This window comes from Artibeus jamaicensis, unplaced genomic scaffold (assembly GCF_021234435.1).
Source record: "Artibeus jamaicensis isolate MK-2021 breed Jamaican fruit bat unplaced genomic scaffold, CSHL_Jam_final scaffold_754, whole genome shotgun sequence".
Classification (NCBI taxonomy): Eukaryota; Metazoa; Chordata; class Mammalia; order Chiroptera; family Phyllostomidae; genus Artibeus; species Artibeus jamaicensis.
Window position 1 is genome coordinate 3,087,142 of NW_026522054.1, and position 22,186 is coordinate 3,109,327.

Genomic DNA, 22,186 nt, shown 5'->3' on the forward strand with positions numbered 1-22,186 from the left:
ACCACACCACTCCTCCCATCCCAGTAATTTTGTTTTTCCCATAAAGAAAAAAGTAAAATGGGGTGGGGGGAAAGCAAACGGACTGTATTTACAGTTACTTGTAGGCCAAATTCCTGTCCAGACCAGGACTTTAGGCCAAGAATGGAATTCTTGGCCATTTCAATGGCCATTCAATGGCCATTTTCCCTTCTTCTTCTTTGCTTGGTTTGTTCAGATCTTACCAACCCCCAATCTTGCACTTGGGAAAACCAGAACCAGCCATTTATGGGCAGTCATCATTTTCATGACTAATGTGAGGCTACTCTGCTCCCTAAGTGCGTGTCTCCTTCCTGACCCTCGATGCACGGCCATCGCAAAAAGCAATAAACATCCCAAAACTTCACTTCTGATCAATGCATTCTGGCCAGAAGGAGATCAGGTTGTCCTTAGAGTCTACTCTATAATTAGATTAGGTTCAGAATTTGGATGGCTGCATTGAGTGAAAAAAAAAAAAAACAGCATAGATTTAAATCACCGTCTCAACATTTCAGAAGGACCTAGAGGGATGAGAAAGCTGAGAACAAAATTGGGACTGAAATCAAGGCACTTTGAACCGAGTTACCTCATTGCAACGCTCTGTTCAACAGCAGCCAGCTGAGTAGTTGCCATGTACAAATGAGGGGCTTGGAGGCCGCCATCTTTTTCTAACAAATGAAGCAACAACAGTGAAAAGGAATAAAGTAATTGTGATATGTGTTAGGGACTCCCTTGTCCCTGTCAATCCCTTGAGATATCATGAAGCTCCAAGCCGAACAACTCTTTTTTAAAATAACGATTTTATTGAGGTATAATTTCTGTACACAACCGCATCTAAATAAAGTGCACAACTCATTTTGAAGATGAATTTCACCCATGACATGACGACCGCCATAGAGACCCATTTCTGTCCCTCCCCAAAGCTGCCCAGGACCGTTCTCCCACCGTCCTTTGCCCCTCAGGAGACCACTGGTCTGTTTCTGTCACCAAGAATGAGTTGGTCTTTTCTAACATTTTATATACATGGAAACATCCATTACATCCTCTTTTGTTTCTGGTTTCTTTCACTCACAGTGATAATATTTTGAGATTAATTCATGTCACTTGTGTATCCACAGTTTTGTTTTTTTTTTAATTGAAGAGGCATTTATTGAAATAATGAGGGCTGTTTCCACTTTTTTGGACTATCATGGATAAAGCTAGGTGTGGAGTTTCGGGGTCATGCAGTAGATGCGAACTTAAATTTCTAAGAAACTGCCAAGCTGCGCCCCAGAGTGGTTGCATCATTTCGTATTATCACTAGTTGTGCATGTGTTTCATTGTCCCATATCCTCGCCAACACTTGGTAGTGTCGGTTGTTTTGCCTGTGTGCACACTTATGTGAGAATATATGTGTAACACAAAAGTTGCCATTTTAACCATTAAACACGGTTTTATTTATTTTTAGAGAGAGAAGAAGGGAGGAAGAGAGGGAGAGGAACATCGATGTGAGAAGGAAACATCTATTTGCTGCCTTTCCTATGTACCCTGTTCGGGGACGCAACTCCCAGCCCACGTATGTGCCCTGACCAGGAATAGAACTGGCAACCTTTTGCTCTGTGGGACCATGCTCAACCAACTGAACCACACCAGTCAGGGCGACCATTTTTAACTGTACAATTTTGTGGTATTATGTACATTTGCAATGCTGTGTAACCAACACCCTCATCCTATATTTTCAAAACTTTGCATATCTTTTTTGGAGAAATGGATACTTCAGTCCTTAGCACATTTTTGCATTGGGTTCTTTTTGTTGAGCTGTAGGCAAACTTTGTCTATTCTGGATACTAATACCTTATCAGATGTTTAGCTTGCAAATATTCTCTCCCATTCTGTGAGTTGTCTTTTTATTTTCTTGATAGTTCCCTTTGATCCATAAATTTTTTAAACTTTCGATGGAGTCCAATTTATCTATTTTTTCTTCTGTTGCTTGTGTTTTTGGTGTCCTATCTAAGAATTCATTGCCAAATCCATAGTCATGAAGATTTACCCTGATGTTTTCCTCTAAGAGCTTTATAGATTTAGTTAATGCTTAGGTCTTCAGCCCATCTTGCATTGACTTTTGCGTAAGGTGTGAGGCAGGGGTCCAATTTCACTCTTTTGCATGTGGAAATCCAGTTGTCCACGAACCCTTTGTTTAAGAGTATTCTTTCCGCATTGAATATACCTGACACCTTCATCAAAAACCAAGTAGCCAAAGATGTGTGGGCTCCATTGTGGACCATAATTCTATTCCATTGGTCTGTCTGTCTTTATGGTAGTATCACAGTTTTGACTACTGCAGATTTGTAGTAAGTTTTGATATTGAGAAATGTGAGTCCCCCAATTCTCTCTCTTCTCTCAAGACTGTTTTGGCTACTTAGGTCCCCTTGCAATGCTATATAAATTTAATAATCAGTTTTTCCATTTCTGCAAAAAAAGAAAAAAGGCTATTGGGATTGTGACAGGGGCTGGTTGAACCTATAGATCTCTTTGGGGAGGAGTGACATTTTAACAATCAAAGGTGGGGCAACAGTGGATTTACAGTTGTTCGTACGGAAAAATAATACAAATGATTAATAAGTAATAATAGAAGAATAAACTGTTTTGTGTACTCACAACTGTAAACCTACTTTTGTCCCCTGCCCCGTATTATCTTCCTACCCATGAGCACAGGGTAGTTTTCCATTTATTCAGATTTCTTTAATTTCTTTCAGCATTGTTTTGCAGTTTTCAGGGTACAAGTCTTCTTTGCTAAATTTATTCCGAGGCATTTTATTCTTTCAGGTACTATTGTAAATGAAATTGCCTTTGTAATTTCCTTTCCAGAACATTAGTTGCTGTTTAGAAACAACTGATTTTGGTGTGTTGATCTTGTACCCTGCAAGTTTGCTGAATTCATGTATTAACTTTGGTAGCTTTCTTGTAATTCTTTGGTATTATATAGAGATGGTCCCTGACTCACGATAGTTCAAGTTCTAATTTTTTGGACTGTATGATAGTGTGAAAGTGATACACGTTCAGGAGAAAGTGTCGTTTAGATTTTGGATGTGATCCTTTTTGGGGCTAGCTGTATTCCCTCTGATACTTCCTTGTGATGCTGGGCAGCAGTAGCCAGTCGCACAATCACAAGGGTAAACAACTGATACTCCAGGGCAGTATCAAATGCATTTTCAACTTATGACGTTTTCAACAGATGACAGGTATCTTGCAATGTAAGCCAAGCCCACCGTAAGTCAAGGAGAGTCATATATATGTATGTGGGTATATCCATATATATATACACACACACATTTACTTGTTAAGCATATTATATGAATAATTTTTCTAATCTTCAGCTTGCTTATTAATTTTCCTAACCTGTTTTTCAAAGAGCACAAGTTTCTAAAGTCCAGTTAATTGATTTCTTTTCTTTTACGGTTGGTGTATGTTTGTACTGTAAGTTATCTTTGCTTACCCGTGGGCTGCGAACATTTACTCCTGTTTTCTTCTAGAAGTTTCAGCTTTACATTAGATTCACTCTTTCAAGTTGATTTGTAGGTGTTACACAAGGTAACGGTCTAAATCTATTTTATTCCCAGGAGGATATTCCAGAGCGTTACTGACCATGCCCACTTCTCCTAAGACCAAGTTCAAGTCTGTCCTTCCAAAATAAGGCCAGTCTTCAAATTTCAAGTCCTCTCAGCATGAGACACAAATTCACTGCCTAAAAAAATAAACCTCCGAGGAGGTTCTGATTTTTTAATCTTAAGGGATGAATTTTAGGAGCAAATTCCAGTGATTATGTCAGGCAGACAGGGGAGGTGCTGTTGGAGCGGCGGAACCTCTACCAGGGACCTATTTGACTTCCCAGAATAGACAGCTACCTATTTGTGGGGCCAGGCCAACTTCTGAAAGCATCTGACTTTCACTTTAAAGTACTTTTTCTCATCACCCAAGGATGCAAATAAAGTCTCTGAGACACTTGGCTGGTGTTGCTCTTAAATTGCAAGCCTGAACTGTTACCCTCAAATACAGTCCTTAAGGAAGACTGGGGACAAACAGCTGTCAGGACTTCCACATGGCAGAAAAAATTACATTATAGTGAAGCTGCGTGAATTTTTAATGTGTGAGATAACAATTCTTTCATCACCAGATGGATGGGATTAGTCCAATTCATGCAGCAAATGACTATGACATCCTTAAAATGCTGGCCTTATTTTTCTGGCTGGGATTTTCACACCTGCGTTAAGTCGAGACATTCATATGCTCCCGAACTCACCGAACCTTCCCCAGGAAGCGGTGAGGTCGCACACGGTTCTTCTGAGACCCAGCGGGGGCCCCCCCCCCCAGGACCAAGGGACTCCCTCCATCCCTCCAGTTCAGTGTCGAGGGAAACCCTCGGTGTCAGAATGGTGGTTCTGGTGGTCTCTAGGCAAATCGAACACTACAGTTTACTAGGGACTTTGACAGCGACCTGAAAGGGGGAGAACAGGAGGGAAGTTTTGGTTTACCGTGATGTACAAGTGGCAGGAATCAGACTCACCGAATTCCCGTGACTAGAAACCAGAGGGCGGAACACACAGGTTTGCCTGTGATGGTCCTCCCAGCAGGCGTGGTGAATGTCTTTTATAGAACCACGGAAGGTAGTACCGTCGACATTTACACATTTTACATACACTTTGAGTACGAACTCTTAAAATTTATAATAGAACATTAAAATAATCTTCTAATAAAATCAGCCTTAAGTATAAGCAATCTAAATTTCAGTATCTTGTACACTCCTAAATAAATATCTTTGATCTATAATCCTGGAAAATATTAGTTGATGGTGATGAGACAAATTGAATAATATTATAAGTGAAAATAAAACATCAATTTAAAAAATAAACAAGCCTAAAAACATGAGGACTTGAATTGACAGAGAATCAAAATGCTAAGTACACAGTAATACCTACATTGGGATAAACCAAATGCATGCTCGGCAACACACTTTCAACATATAGAAAAAGCCCTTTAAAGTTCATGGAATCTAAATAAATAAGCAGAAACACAAAAAGGAAGGTACTGTACCAGCCAGTAACAACTAGAAAGTAATTTCACCCTTTTCTTTCAAATGATTCTGACAGAAAAACGTGAAGTAATGATCACATGCTAAAAAACTATAATTCATGTATTTTCTTTTAAAATGCTGTCGATGATAAAAAAAAGCCAACCAAGGCTTCCTAACTGTTAGACCTTAGAAAAGGAGATGTCACCCGACAGATTCTAACAAAACTTTATCAGACATTTGCTTGTATAAGACATGATTGGATTTTCGCCAAGACCCCAGAAGAGGTCTAAGTCAAGCCCGAAATGTGAATGCTCATTCAAACACCCGACTGCATGACCTGTTAATACTGAACTACGTATGGCGATTTAATTTCACTTGCCAAAGTATTTTTTTAGCATAAGGCGGAATTAAACATCCAGAGCAGGAACTAACATCTTATTTACCTTTGTATTTGAGTTCTTAGCTTCTCAGAACACAGTAGGTGCTCAATAAGTGCTCGCTGAACTGAGTCCAGCAACCATCGTAGTTTGGGAAGCGCCGAATCCGTGAAAGAAATGGCTGCCTGAGATGCCAAGGGAGCTCTTTAATTTTATCTTTAGGCCTGTGATTCATTTCTGGCTAGTCAATCAAGTTCACTGTCACAGATCTGTCACGGTTCCTCATTTCTTGGCCAGGATTTCGACAACTCACTTGTTCCACAGTTTAACCATCTTTAAGGATTTGTGCCTGCACATCTATAGTCACGTTGAAAGAATAAAGATTTGTTATGTCGTGTGGGGTATTTGCTAGTGAGTAACTGTCTGAAATGCACACGCATGCACACACACACACACACACATGGCCATTCCACAAACAGAGGACAGAATCTGGAAGTAACACATCAAGCCTAAATTACATCGCTCCCGAGGTTAACTGAAAAAGACATCGAAACCATAGGTGACCCCTTGGGATTGCACACAAACTTATTGCGTGACGGCCAGAAGCCTTGGGTTTGGACCGATGTAAGCCAGGAGTGTCCTCTGACAGCTTGAAAAGCAAGCTCACGGAGTGGCCCCGACACCGCCCTGCCTGGTTCTGCTCCGCACAGCTCATCACACCAGGGAGAGGCAAGGAGGAGAGGGACAGCTCTCCAGTGACCATCCCTCAGTCCGCAGGGCTCAGCCCGACCGCGCTTCCCTGCCTGGGGGATTCTGCGAGTCCCTCCACACCGCCATTGCAAGATGCTGTTTCCGATGTCCACGGCTGCTGACGGGGTGGGGAGGGGGCGCACATCACACGACTCCTAAAATAAAAGCTGTTGAGACAGTTCGGCTCCGTGACGCTCACTGCCAGCACGCCTGTCCCTCTGGAACCCTGCTAGGACAGGTAGACCCAGTGCTTCAGTCCCGCCACGCCCTGCAGGAGCTTTGTGTAATAGAAGTCCACGTTGTCCGCGAAGTCCACGCAAACAGGCGACTCCATGTCGCCGAAGGCGCAGTACAGCGCAGTGCCCCCGACGCTGAGGAACACCGTGGCGACGCACAGCAAGACCAGCAGAATGCAGGAGCCCCCTCCGACCTCATCTGCGAACGTGAGAACAGGGGGAGGTTAAACCCACACGACGGGGGGGACCGGGCACCCACCGCCTGCTCACCAAGAAGGACGACCGCACGTCTCGCCAGTGGTTCCCTGGGGACAGGTGACACAGACAGAAAGCCAGCGCACCTGATGACCCCAGGAGGACCGACTTAGGAGTTACCACAAAGACACACTCATGGAGCGCGTCCATGCTCCATTTGAACCCAGCTCATTCATATGATAAATACGGCCACTTCCACAGAAAAAGAAGGGAGGCAACACCCTCTTCGATGACATTATTTGAAAATACAAATTAAAACCTCACTGTTACAATATCTTTGCAGGTCACTTCATGGGACTACCTTAAAGCAAAGTCAACTTGATATTAAGCAATAAAAAAATGACTTTGGGATTATTCTCGCATCTTAGTAATACTCAGTTTCATTCTTATTTAGTGGAGTAGTGAAGTTCAAGCTGGTAGAGGGATTTCTTTTCATTTTGTTTACTAACTCAGGCAGGCTTGTTTTTAACAAAAATGTCCACATCAGTTTTCTATAGTGAAGAAGTATAGGAAGTCCTAATGATTCCAGAACAATGAAAATATATTTGGTGAAGACTAAGAATTTTATGATCAGCATAACGAGGGTGAACCAAACCTTCCTGGAAGGCAGTTCGGCAGTATCTATTAAATTTTTAGATCAATTCACCCTCCGGACTGGAACACTCTTGCGGGTGAAAGAGAGCATTGACCAAACGCAGTGTGGGACATCAGGCGTGAACCAGAGCCACCCCGGCCACCGGGCCCTGTCACTGGGCCCAGCAAACCCACGGTTGGGGGTCAGCGACAAACTCGCGTGACACAGCGCATCACCTTTACGAGCAGGTTCACTGCAGCAGAGTTGGTCATAACAAAGCCTGAGAATAACTTACTTAGTTCAGTTACAGTGGGATTGTTAAATTATTACAGAACATTCGCATAGTGTTTACTATGCAATTGCTTCACGGAGTGAAGTAAATCCACATATTCTCTCACAGGAAGTTGTCTGAGATCAATAGTTAAGTTGAAGGCACAACATTACATAGCAAACCCATGTGTGTTAAAAAAGACATGTGTGTCACTGTGTACGTGCACACACATGCACATGCATATACAGAATGTGTCTCGAAAGGGTAATGAGAAACTTCAGTCAGTACTTGGGGAAACCTTCTCAAGGGAGCACTGCAGGACTTACGCGTCTGTAACTCCTTCCTGCCTGGGTTTTCAACAGGAGCGAGTGTTACTTTTGGAAGACTTTACAGGAACAGGTGAATACACTGTTCCCGTGAAAATTCAGACACCAAGTCTGCTGTAAGGGACTCCCCCCCTTTTTCTCCCACCCGGCCACATTCCCCTCCCACCCTGGGGGCCAACCCTGGTGTTCGTCCTCCCAAATCAAATGCAGACGGTTCGGGACTTTCACGTACACAGGATTCCCTTACCACACTGTGCTGTGCTCTACAAATGTCTAGTTTAACAGGTTTTAAGTTAAATAGATTTAATACTTTATAGGTATATATGCAAATGCATTTTTACACAAATGAATAAATACGATCATTTATCAGTTGTGTTTTTTGTCAGTTTGGTATTTTCACCACCTTTTCCTCCTTTTGGCCTTATCTATGTGAATAATCTATGTATCTTCCCGTATTTTCCTTCATAATCACATATTTACACATGGAATCTAAATGACGCTACTCAGAAGCACCCATTCGGTCTTGTCCATGTGCTGAGACAGTGTGGAGGGCTGCACCGTCCACGGTGCAGACCGCGAGGATGCAGTGTCTCGGTGTAAGGCAGGACGGCTCCCGAGTGAAACAAGCCTGTCGGTTCAAAAGCCGGGGCTCCTCCTGGTCAGCAAGGATTCGGGGCCCATCAGTGCAAGCGAAGAAGCCAGCATTTCCTCTGGGGAAGAGTGTGAGTCACGGGCAAGGGGCAGCGGAAGCGTGAGGGGGGGAGCAGGTTATTTCCAGGGCTCCTGCCAGCTTTGTAGGCACAGACACCCAGAAACCTCCGTCCCTTAGAGTTATACTTAGAAAGCGCATCTATGTGCTTCCGCTGTTACTCTGTAAACACAAGAAGCGCCCTCACAGGTTTTTGGCTCTGTTCCCACTCCTCCTCATTTACCCAGGCCTGAGGCAAACCTAGCAACCACCTTCCACACAGGCCCAGGAGGGGAGGCAGAGAATGGCTTCAGTATTAAATTGCCGCTCTGAAGAGACTCTTCCTTCTGTAGAGCCAAGAACTCACTGGAGAGAACACACGTGTGATCTATAAATATTTTCCACACATACAAAATAGGAGAATTAACTGTTGCTGGAAGGAAGACAAAGATAGCAGACTCATTAAAAAAAAAGCAGCAAAAAATAAACCCAAAACAAAACAGAACACTAAACAAGGAAATTCAAATCAGTTCCGAACATCGAGGACTGAATGTGGGATAGGAAGGCTATGAGCTGAATTTCGCAATGTGCTCACTTACCTGAGCTAACAAGATGCTCTGGAATTATTTAAGAACTGAGGGTAGATCACTTCTGTGCTTCTGCACAGAAGATTTTAAAAAGAGCAGGCCTACCTGTTCTTTTACAAAGCCTGTTACCTCTTACATCAGCGGGTGCTTCAGCGCATGCCAGTAGTCGAGCCTGCGTCAGCCCCGGGGCCGAGCCGGGCACTCAGCACTCACTCACCTTGATCTAGGTGGTCGTCTATCTCCTGGAACCTCACTCGCCGCTTGGATGGTCTCTGCTGCATCTGGGCAGGGCGGTCTCCCCCGGCATCGCTCCTCTTCTTTAATATGGAGACCAGGCCCTCAGCAGGAGCCACCTGCCAAGGGTTAGGAAGAAGCGCTCGTTCAATTACTGCAGGGAATATCAGTGGCATTTTATAGGCACTGGTAACGGGGCTAATTCAGTTCAATGGGCATTTGAATTTCTGTTCTAGGTTGATTTAACTCCTACTAAAAATCTCAACCGTCAAAATCTAACAGAACGACACTCTCATGTCTATGTAGATGACTGCCAAATACACGTTCAAAACTGCTTCTTCTGAAGCCCCGAAGGACTCCAGGGCCAGGCAGTGGGCGGAGCCAGGCCTCCTGTAACTGCCTTGCTTTGCCCTTGGGCTCCGTTGTCCCTGTGAGATAATCTGTGAAATGATCACTTATGACCTCTTTTTGCTTAATTGTTAGCGCTGGGCTTGGCTTTATAACAGAGGCCCATAATCCGCCACTGCTTTTGTCATTCATCGGCAACTTTAATGAAATAAACACGTGAGACTTAAAATATATTTGAGCCCTGGCTGATGTGGCTCAGTGGATTGAGTGTCGGCCTGTGACCAAAGGGTCATAGGTTTGATTCCCGGTTGGGGCACGTGCCTGGGTTGCAGGCCAGGTCCCCAGTAGGGGGCACCTGAGAGGCAACCACACATTGATGTTTCTGTCCCTCTTTCTCCCTCCCTTCCCCTCTGTCTAAAAATAAATGAATAAAATCTTTAAAAAATATATACTTGGTACCAACTTTAAGAAAAAAATTTTATTTATTTATTTTCAGAGAGAGGGGAAGGGAGGAAGAAAGAGAGGGAGAGAAACACAGACTGGTTGCCTCTCGCGTGCCCCTACTGGGGACTTGGCCAGCAACCCAGGCATGTGCCCTGACTGGGTATTGAACTGGCAACCTTTTGGTTTGCAGGCCAGTTACTCAATCCACTGAGCCATACCAGCCAGGGCTGATAATAACTTTTAACGGCAAAACAGGTGTTGTCCTCAGTTCCTCTGAGAAAAGATACATTTACTTAAGAATGCTCCACCGCTCAAGATGTTTTAAGGACTCCCCTTCTAGAAATATCAGAGCCAGTTTACTAGGGACATAGGATTTTGTAATATGAACACACAGGCTGGCAAACTCAGGGTCAGTAGGCCAAAGACCTTCTGCCTATGTTAATTTAATAAAACTTAATTGGAACAAAGCCAAACCCGTTCATTTACATATTGTCTACAGCTGCTTTTGGGCTACAGCGGCAGAACCGAGCAGTTTGAACAGACCAGAGTCTGGAATCTTTACCACAGACTGTCTAGCATCTCTTCAGTGCCCCTGCCTTGACCCCTTTCTGTCTCCTGGTTTTCACTTCTTTCCTGCCTCCGCCCCGCCCCTTATTACAAACCAAGACAGAAATAAAAACCCTTGCCATTTAGGAGGGAAAAGACTCCAAGGTGCAGGGAGAATGAGGGGAGGACCCTTGGTGGAGCCAGGCCAGGGAGCAGGAAGCCTTGAAGGTCCACCTCAGCAGCAGCTGGTTCACACAAGCTGACCTGCGAGCTGCCTGCTTGGCCACCGGTGATGACACAGGTGGGCATTGTGGGCCTAACACTGTAGATGTCAGGGACTTGCTGGTGTCAGACCTGAAAGCTCAGGACGGCTTGTAATGGCACTGGTCTGATCAACGGCACAAAATATCTAACATGATCTCCAGGTCCAGCCAGCCACCTCTGATAATGCGTAGTGCAGGAATATGAGAGATCCCATTAGTTCTTTTTATAACTCAAGGCTTTTAGGGCCAACAATTCACTCAATATGGTCTTTTACAAGGGTCTATGGAAACCATTATCTCAAAAAAAATCAATGTTAGCAATGTATTCTTTTTATAGGGATTACATAATGCATACAGAATTTCAGATGATGTCCCTCTTCTGAAAAAACTACTTTGGTGACATTAAAAACAGTAAGCACAGATATGCAAAGGAACAAACGGCCTTTCCAATCCTGCTTTAGGAAGGATGAAGGGCCCCTTCATACAATAAAGAGAAAAGACTTTACAAGCTGCTCACCCTGAAAGGGGAAGCAGTCCTAGTAACTTCTGTAAGAGCAAGAGATGGAAAATCAAAATTAATTCAACCCATACATTACTGTTACAGATGATGCTTTTCTTTTTTAGTAACTGTAAAAAAATGAGGTTCTGAAACACTGTTTTCTCCGTTAAATAACAGTTGTACATTTACCAATGGTGACTTTACATACCACGGGCATCTTCAAGTTGCTTTAACTACTTAGAAAAAACAGGCTGCGAATCAGCCCTGGCATGGTGTTACTGTTTGTTAGCTGCGTATCTTTGTGATGTGAACTTTGACTCTGTAAATTCGACTCACAGGCCCAAGTCATCAATCAAAAGACATTGCAAATATGAACAAGTGAACGTTGAAAGACTGAGAAAGACTTTGGAAATCATCTGCAAAGACACAGAACGTGCTTCCCCGACGGACCAGCTGGTCCCACCGCGGCAGCTGTCAGGCTCCTGCCTCGGCTCCTGCTTGGCCTCGTCTGGGGTGTCTGGCTCTAAACGTCATGCGGCCAAGGGACACAAGCCTTCCCAAGTGGCCCCATCTTATTTATTATATGACAATGAACTTTGGCAGCTTTTTGAAAGAGGGAAGAAGCAGCATACGAGAAATGACAGTTGGGTGGGATGGGCTAACATTTGGACACTCTCCCCCACTAACCCTTCATCCTTGGCTAAAAATCTAACCACACGCTTCAATTCCTTTTCATTTTCTCTCCCACTGAGACCAAAGCCTGTTGTTTCCTTGGGGCCTGCCCCACCGTCTGCGGGGCAGTGCGCCCTTTCCCAGCAGCCCTTCCAGGCTTGCTCGGTATCTTCTCTAGGTCCCTCTGCCTCTTTTCTAACCGCCCTCTGGCCCTGCAGTGGACAGATGCTGATGCTGGAGAGGCTGGCCAAGGGGGCAGACTCTTGACAGACAGGTGGGTGTGGCCTTTCTGTTCTGGCAAGAGTTTTAGGCAGACGTCTCAGAACCCACCTCAAGGTCAGAAATTTGTACTCACCACACCGCGGCAGTCAAGCACAAAGAGTTTAAGAGATGACTGTGGTAGAGTTTTCCTTAATTCTATGATAGAAGGGAAGTGAGCCACAATAATGAAGTCGCAGTACTAGTTTGGGGTCTCACTCAAAAGACTGCCAAGTGGTTCTGAGTAGGGTGGGAAGATGATTCAGGGCACACGGAAATGTGTCTCCTCCAAACTACTTAAAATATTGATGTGAAAACATTGAAAGAATTTAAGTCTCAGAAAATAAAGCTTCAGAAACTAAATTTGGCTTTCCACTTGAATTGCTGAATTTCTTTGCAACCCAAACAAAATATACCAAGCCCTTCCATTAGGAACTAAAAGACTGTTTAGGCAGTAATCAACGTAATTGTTACTGCTGGTACTCCCTGAAAAAGTGCAACACTCAGCAGCAACAGCAGGGCATCCCGTCTGGCCTCGTTCTCAGTATTTGCAAATAAACGGCAATTCATTCGGTACTTCCCCTCAAAGGCCAATGCTCATCTTCAATGGCCTTTGAACGATGAACTGCTTGTAAAGACACAATTATTTTGCAATCCTATGCGCATAGTAAATCCCACCGCGACAAAGTAAACATTCAGAGGTCTCTGATGTTAGAACTAGCCCCTCGCAAAATTTTTTTTAAAAAGGATACTGAATAATATCTTTTAATGACGCAGGCTTTACTCAACCCAGAACCTCAAGGCTGGTACATTTTGCACACAAACACGCTGGTTTCCAACTAACTTGAGAATTAACTTTCATAAGGCAGATTGGCACGATCACAAAGAGTTTAACTGCCTTCAGTCCCTTGTGGAGGCACACATCAGATTTTCCACTATTATTCTTCACCGAAGGGACAACTGACAGTCAACACGGGCTCTGTAAGAAGACCTACAAGTTAGCTAGTCTGCCTGCTTTAGGTAAAGACATTTACATGACATATCGTACTCAATCTTTGTGACTCTCATTACCAGCCCCGTTTTCCAGAAGATGCCAAGTGGAGAAAGTTTAACAAACATTCTTAACCTTGTAGTACCAGCTACTGGCAAAGTCTGAACAAACTCAGGATCAAACCTCTTGCCATTTTCCTAATGTGACGATCTTAGTTTCTACGACTATTAGTTTGGCTTATCCTGTCTGACTTAGCTTGCTCAGCATGATGCGTACTTTCGAGATCCATGCATGTTGTCACAAATGGCAACCCTGCATTTGCGATGATGGAAAAGGACAAGAATCAGATGTTTGACTCATATATGGGACATACAACGAAAGCAACCAATGAACAAGCAAAACAACACAAAACTCAGACACAAAAAACAGTATGGCGGCTACCAGAGGGAAAGGGAGGTGGGGGGGTTAGAAGAGGGTAAAAAGGGTCAAATACGAGCGAACACGAGGAAGTTACATTTGGGGCAATGAGTACACAATGCAAGTGCGGGTGATACATTCTAACACTGCACACTTGAAACTGACATAATCCCATCAACCAATGTCACCCAAAGGAGTTTAAGAGAACACTTTCTTTAGTGTCCTGTTATATTAAACCTAGTATGTGTCTTTTGTCTTTTTAAAGTAGCGTATACCTCTAGTAACAAATCTGCATCTTACACATCACTCAACTAAAAGATACTTAAACTAATGACTAAATCCATGGATACAGAGACACGGGGGAGATGATGGTTAGATGAAAGACCTTTTGTGTCATTCAATTAACCAGAAAGTGGACTGATATCACAGGTACGACTACAGTGAGTGATTACAAGTCACAGCGGGAGCTGGGGGAGGAGCCACATGGAGGAACACGTTCACCGCCACCTCGCTGTGTCTTACAGCTCCGCAGGTGTAGAGTGCAAAAGAGGAAGGAGTGAAAGACCACGAAGCATGTTAATGCTGAATTTTTAAAAGATGTTAAAAGAGAAAGGTTTGCTTAAGATAAAAAAAAATAGGAGTTTTGTAATGTATCTAAGTGTCTAGATGAGGCAGTACCTCGTGTTTCTGTAAGTGCTTTGGTTTGTTTAAAGGGACCATACGATACATGCAAAACAGGAAAAGCAGTGGTAACAATGTCAAGATGCCATCCCACCTTTTAGCCCCCAGTCAACCGTTTTAAACCGGAAGATTCCAAAACAGAATTCTTGATTCTCTCCCCCTCGAAACTGGTCCTCACCACCAAACCCCAACCCTGGTCCATTAGCACGTCCTGTACGTCCCTCCTTCAGAAACACATCGTCACCACACACACCACTACTACCTGAACCCCGTCCTGAGTTACTCCTCACCTGAACAGCTGCAGTGACCCGACGGGTCTCCTTCCTGCAGCCCCTGCCTCCCTGCCGTCTGCTCTCCACGGAGCAGCCAGGGGACAAAGCAGCCCCCTCACTCCCTGTGCTGCCGGCTCCCTTCCGCCCTCCCACTGCCTGTGGAAGAGAGAGTCCATTCCTCCCCTTCCTCATCGGTCAGTCTCTGCACCCCCTCTTCCTGCTGAGGCTTCTCACAGCCGGTACCCATATCTGAAACGGCACTGTTCATTCCGTGTGAACTTGTTATCATGTCTTTCCCTCTACAGCACGAGCCTCCTAAGAACAAGAACTGAATCTGCATCCCCTCCAGTCCTCGGACACAGCAGGTGCTTAATAACATGCCAATGAGTGAACGACTACCTGGATAAGCAGGTTACGTACGGACAGCATCTACCTATATTTATTTGAATAACGCAGATTTTCCCTTAAAGGTTATTTCCTTTTCAAAGTGAACTCAGCATAAGAAAAAATTTTAAAGTCTTCCTGTGTAGAGGTGGCTGTTAAAGTCTGTGCTGGCTTTGTTGAGAATATAAAAATGGTCAAAAGGATCCCCACCCCTGAGGAGCTGTAGTTTAGTGCAGAAGACTGTGTGTGTGTGTCCCCGACAATAACCAGGGAAGACGACAGTGAGATGGGACTTCATGAGTGACGCTGAAGCCACTCCCTCATGTGAAGTTCAGAGCAGCAGTGGGAAGAGAGTAAACATTACAGACCTCAGGGGTCAGTAAGGGCAGCAGTTAGCATTTACTCACTGCTGATCACGAGCCACTGCTTTGCCTGGCAGGCTGTGGGCTAAAAAGGCACAACGACATCCTGGGGGCCGGAGGAGGTAAATGTCTGAAAGGAGGTTCATCGCTCGGAGCAGTGACACACAGGGTGAAGTTCAGAGGTGACGGCACGCGAGGCGTATCTGGGAGGCCAGTCTGACTCGAGGCCAGTCTGACTCGAGTGCAGGTGGAGAACAAAGAAACAGCAGGAGGGGACCCTGGAAAGGCAGAGGGGGCCAGGGCACTCAGTCCTGAATGCCAAGCCATGGGGTGTTGCCTTCGTCCCGGAGCCAAAAGGACCCCTGGGGAGAGACAGACACTGCACATAAGAGTTTATACCAACAGCCTGTGTGTAAGGCCCAGGCCTCGGGCATGTGGGTCTCGTCTGCAGACCCTCCATAGGCCGAGACCCACTGAACAGCCACGTTCATGACCTGGCACAGCACCGCTGCTTAGGCCTCCTGTCTGCACGGGGTCAGGGTACCCCACGGGGTCGAGTCTTAGCGTGACTTGGCTTCCCCAACCCCAGTGACCTGGCCGAGAGACAGACGGATGGAGGCCACAGGAGCCGCCTGGCAGACAAAACCAGGAGCAGTCCCAGGCTGCCGTCTGTGTGCCCCGCAGAGAGTTTAGGTCGTGCCCTCTCCCGGGCTGTGAAACAGGCCGACCTGAGCTATCTGAGTGGATGTCATCAGTTTAGACAGTGGGGGGGGGAGGGGGCCGAATACTCTGTCCCTTTTCAGGTGACGGGCTTGTCAAGGACCAAGCAGTAGCCACGCGGCTACTTCCTCAGCGTGTTTATTATGAGTTACTTCTAAAAATTAAAATTACTTGAATGCGAAGTATTTAAGATAGTTTTCTGAACATATGACATCTCTGCAAATAGATCACACATGGAAATGTTAACGAGGAAAATGGTTTATTTTCGTGAGGCAAATGAGGTTGCTAAAGTCTGCTGCCAAGGCCGTGATGAGTCCTTTCAAAGTCAACAGGTCTGCTTTATAAAGCTTACCCAATATCTGAGTGCCGTTTATTTAGAAAACAAAACAACTCCTTCACCCCTCCCCCATATAACAATTTATTATCAGCCAAATGGACCCTAATTAATTAGCAGTGCGCGACTGGGTCTCGACGCACCTTGAATTTGTGCAGCGTGTTTCTTCCCGCAGGTTTCGGCGCCAAGACAACAGAGGGATTGAAAAGGAGGACAAGGCAGCCCTCCCAGGCCCCAGCACCCGGCAGGTCCATGACTTATCAGCGGGACCAGCTTCCTCGGTTAGGGGGTTTGGCTCTGACTTTAAAATACATGATGGGCATGGCGATGAAACGCCGTCTTCTCCCCACGACTGGGAAACTCAAACTCAGTGGACAGGTGAGACTGGGCTCAGGTGTCTGTTAGACTATAGGTGTCCCTCGGGCAGTGTCCTTGTCTGATGTGTGGCACTGCCCCACGGGGAAGTGAGTTACGATCACTGAGCCAAAGAGTAAACGAGTGAGTGTCTTACCCGCCGACACTGTGCACGTGATACACTTCTAATAATTTTCATGTGAAGAGCATAAATGTTTCCGACGCCTTTTTAACAGCAGAGAGGTGGGGATTATACTTTTGAGGACAGTGTCATCCCCTTTTCTACACAAGAACAGTAATGTTTCTCAGATGAAGCTGTCATTTCACTTAGCAAAATTATTCCTGTATTCAAAAAAGCTTCCCAAACCTGGACCCTTCCCATCAATGTGCATCCCATTACTGTAGACACTTCCAGTTCTCTGGGAGGCTGTGTGTCCATTAATCCATTTTGGGGTGAATCTACTTGTCTAAAAAACACCACAAACGCTTCCACTGGGTGCTGGTTGGTTGTGGAAGCCGAGTTCCACCTGAGGCCAGCGCTGGGCAGCGCAGAAGCGGCAAGAAAAATGAAAGCAAACAAACAAGGAAAAGGGGAAAACTGGCAAAGAAAGAACATACCACTGTGTTCTACCGTCAACACAGTGGTGGAAAGAGTGACAAGCAGCGAGGAGACCTGTGAGGGGCAGGGTCACTGGCGGGAGAAGCGAGGTTTGGGGAGAAAACAGAGGACCCACTGGGCCAGCTCAGCGCAGTGGCGGAGGGTGGCCTCATGAGTCACAGCACTTCCCGAGGGCGTGAAAAATACTGCTCACGAGAACACTCAGTTATTAAGAAATTACGTTTTGAATCCTGTATTCACACAAGTATGGGAAACTGTTTCAAACACAAAGCTGGTAAAAGGAGCAGATGGGGTGGCAGAGAACTCCCAGAGCTGGGGAACTTCACCTGATCCCTCCTGGGTCCTCAGCACCTGCTGCAAGGGACCTTTCCCAAACGGTCTCCACCCCCCCACCCCCCGAACTTTAAACAACTGTATCATCGAACAAAGGAGAGTGGTCACCTTGGTCCTCTCCTCCTTTTCACTTCTTTTGGGTTTGATTAGACTCACTACTTCTCGGGGAAACTTTAAAACTTTGATTTAAAATATTTGTCTTAGCCAAGTAGTTCAGTATTGTTTGCTCAAATCTAGAGCTTATAAATTAAATACTGTAAGAAACAGAACCCTCACAGCATCTACTCTAAGGGCTTAAAAATGCATCCAGCATCTTCTAGTCTTACTGTATTTTAAAGTGTTTCCTTCATTCTCTTATACTGTTCCAAAGAATTAAAAATACATTAAGAAGAGGAAGCAACAGAGAATAGACATTCTATTTTATCTCCTAGTTGTATGAGAAGAAAAATGAGATTTCCCCATAAGAAAGTGACTAATCCCAATCACAACTCCCACGACTGCCAAATAAAAGACCCAAGGACCTAAAAAACCAAAACCAAAACCAAAAAAACTCCAAAACCACAAACAACCGATGTTCAAAATGCTTCTCTGTGGGGGCCTGCGATTTACTTCCTGCAGTATAAACATCCCGACCAAACGAAATAAAACCCCTCGTTATTAAAAGTGGACGTCAATTAAATTTTCCCTCAGTGTCCGAGACCAGGGGGCAACTGATAAGGACTAGGCAACCTTCAGCACAGAAGCATTTGTACAGATTTGGCTCTTTACATTTTATTCTACTTTTCAGAGTATTTATGCAACGAATGGCAACTTTACCTCCGCAATCTCTATCCTTTTGGCGAGATCGTCCAGGGAAAGGCAGCTCTCCTCGGCAGGCTGGGGCTCCTGGAGGGTGTAAGAGGCTTCGTCGGGGGACAGGTCTTGAAGATCAGAATCCTCCTCTTCGTACGGAGGAGAGTCTTCGGCATCTTTTAAGCATCCTTCCAAAAGGCTGTTCAGATAGTCCTCCGTCTCTTTACTGACTTGGTCGCCCTGCTCTCCCGGGCCCTCTGGGGCCATACACACGTCCGGAGGCCCCGCACTTAAGTCAGACCCGTCCGCATTCCCACAAGGCACACTGTCGGAGCCCCCGGGGCCGGCCTGCCCCTGCGGTGATTTTCCATCCCTGCCCCTGTGGCCGGGTGGCTGCAGCTCATTCAGTTCATTGTGCTGGGGCTGGTCGGAGGGCCACGCCTCAGAAGCAGCCTCTTGGAGTGGCAGATGGAGCTCCTTTCTTTGAGTCTGTGAATGTTTACCCTCAGGACACAGCGTAGGAGGTGTGTGGTCAGAGCCCGGTGAAATCAATGGCTCTGTCCCCGACTCTCTGGAAAGGACCACCTGAGGGTCTTCGGCAGGGCCCTCTATTTCGGCCACATCTTGGCAGGCGCCTGTCTGACCCAGTGGCACGCTTCCGTCACCCTCACAAGTGTTCTCTGCGGAGTGTGGCCCGCAGCGGCTCCCGGCTGTCTCTGGGGGCTGGGCGTGGAGCTCCCTGGGGGCCCCCTCCGCGCAGCCCAGTGGCTCCGCTCTGTGGTCGCTCCCTGCAGCTACAGGAAGGCCCAGGGGATCTGCCTGCTGGGCCGTGTGACTGCTGCAGGGGTTGCTCTCCCCGGCCTCTGCGTCAGGCTGGCTTTCTGGACTTGGGTCCATGCCAGGATGAGTTTCTCTCTCTGAAGAGGAAGAAAAACAAGTGGTTTTAAGATTCAGAACAACGCTCTGTACAGGGGGGAAGAGAAAGGACATATAAGTGACAGGCGTGACCCAACAATACTGTAAAGCACTGAAAGGATGTATTATATCCCTGCCCCCAGCTTCCCGTTACAATTCAACGTGCTTTGGGGCAATTCAACGTGGACACGCACACCTTACTGTGGCTTTGTTCACCTGACTCACGCTGGCCCACACTGGACACCGAGACATTTTTCTTTCTTATTTACATTCATTTTCCTTGGTGTTAATAACCGGCTCATTGCTTCATTAAACAAAGTCTCCATATACGTTTCTCTAAACTCTGACAGATGTACAACAAAGGCATATATGCTGGCAGATAATCGAGCAGCTTCAAAACGCATCCTTTTTGAGAGCTCCTAACCTGCAGCCGCCCTCCAGGACTGGTACCCGGGGAACTTCCCTTCCGGGCCATCCCAGGAACCCCCTTTGCTCTACGTGGGAGACCTTGCTTTCTGGATCCCAGCTGTTCCTCTTGTTGGAACATTTCCTAAGAAAAGGTACACGGCAGGTAACCTTTTTAGGACACTTCACATCTGAGAAGTCCGTGTTCCTTGACCCCTAAAAACTTCAGGAAGGCTTCCTGGGTCAAAGATGACTTTCGCTAACAATTTGGAAGGTGCTCCTGCAGTGTGACTAGCTTCTAGTAGGAATGTCAAGTTTATTAACCATTCTGACTACCCACCCCGTGTAACCCACATTTTCTTCCCGGAAGATCTGGATTCTTTTCTTTGTATCTGGTGTCCTGAAACTTCACCAAGCTTCTCGTGCTTTGTGTTGGGCACTAGGTGGGACTTTCAGTGTGGAAACGCATGACCTTCAATTCTAGGAGGTTTTCTTTTTTTTTGATAAATTGTCCCGTCCCTTTTCTGTTCTCCCCCTTTAGGATGCCCGTCAGGATTCTGGGACCTATGGGCTGATCATCTACCTTTTCTGCCATACTCTTCATCTCTCTGTCTTTGGACCAGCTTTCTGGGGCACTGCCTCAATTTCACCCTTCAGTTCTTCCCCTTTAATTTTTATGGTGGCCAGCACACATTTCAATTTCTGTGCACATTTCTCTAGTTCACCGAATGTGCCTTTTCTAGAAAACAGCATCTTATTCTCATTTTCACACATACATTTTCTCTAATCCCTGAGATGACCATTAATTAAAATTTTTTTCATCTGTCCTCTGCTTTCATTCTGTTTCCTTTGAGTTTCTTTTGGTGTGACTGTCTGATCTGGTCCCCATCTTCTCTACCTGAGGTCGTCTCAAAGAAGGTACCAAACAGCTCTGCAGTTAGAGGCAAGCCTTCTCCGGAACTCTTTCTCGCTGTGAGGCAAAGAGGGGCTGGAGGTGTTAATCTCCTAGCCGAGGGGCTAGTTTCCTAGTGAGGAGAAGATACAGCTGTCACAGTTCGGAATGCTTACTGCAGAGAACAGGCTAACGGTCTCATGGCTCAGTCCAGAAATTTTCATTCAATGCTCGCTTTCTCTATAATACCCCTATCCTTGAACCTGAGTCCACAAGGCCTCTAGTTCATGTTCTCTACAAAATAAACCTTCAGCCTCCTGCCTGGTACAGAGGGAATAGAAAGGTCTCAGTGCTTCTTGTGCTGTCTTTTGGCCCCACACCCTTGACTTTAGTGGCGCCCTCTGTGTCCCCGGGTCCAGACCTTTGCAGGCAGGGACCAGCACTTTCCCTGGGGACACACAGCTCCCGGCTTCCTCTGGTGCGCTGAGCCAGGCGCCACCCAGCCACCTGCGCTCCAGCTTCCACATTTTTCTGAGGATCACATCTGCTGCTGCGTCCTTGCCAGTCCTGTTCCTGTGGGTTGTGGCCTTTTAAGAAGCCCTTTCTGATGTTTTAATGGCGTTCCAGGAAAAAGTGGGGGTACTTGTGTGATTCGCTGTGTGTGTGCACATATTTTCACAAATTCACAATATTTTCTGAATTTTTACAGGTATGTATTATAACATAAAACTTATTCTTGTTAGTACTTCTGTTCATATTAACATGGATTTCTGTTACTTAGCTGTTCTGAAATGAAAAGGTAGACATTATGTGAACATACACATTTGTAGAGACTCCCCAAATTACACACTTAAAATGGGTACATTTTTACTGTGTGGAAATTGTATGCCAACAAAACCTATGAAAAATGGGGAAAATGATAAATTTTGGGGAACTCAAGATGATGGTTCCATCAGGGGAGGGGTGAAAGCAGGGGACACAAAGGCAGTTATCGGAGAATTGACAATAATTTAGTCCTTACTTGGGTGTTAGGTTCAGAGGCCTTCTGTCTGTTATCATTTACCATGCATGTAACACATTACTTTTACATATAACATATTCCTTAAACACATATAAAAATATGAATTTATAAGAATGCACAGGCTCCAGGTTCAGAAAGCCAGGGTTTGGCTTTGAGTTCTAATTAGTGCTGTTCCTGCATAAGTCACTTAGTTTCCATGAGTTCCCTCAGATGATCCAACCTGGCTTATGCAGGTTGTTAAGAGAGACAGACAAGTGATCAGATACTATGTAAACTACTTGAAGACTTTCCTAATGGGAGA

General features: G+C 45.6%; 1 protein-coding gene across 1 annotated transcript in view; it reads right to left on the minus strand.

Annotated features, from left to right (window-relative positions):
- Positions 1–796: 796 nt before the first annotated feature.
- CNST (consortin, connexin sorting protein) overlaps positions 797–22,186 on the minus strand; it is a 64,530-nt gene continuing 43,140 nt past the window's right edge. Inside the window, exons 9-11 of the mRNA XM_037138824.2 lie at positions 18,677–19,569; positions 9,347–9,482; positions 797–6,627 (exon numbers count right to left, since the gene is read on the minus strand). Of these exons, the coding sequence (XP_036994719.2) occupies positions 6,422–6,627; positions 9,347–9,482; positions 18,677–19,569 (1,235 nt within the window). The 3' untranslated portion in view covers positions 797–6,421. The remainder of the gene's footprint in view (positions 6,628–9,346; positions 9,483–18,676; positions 19,570–22,186) is intronic.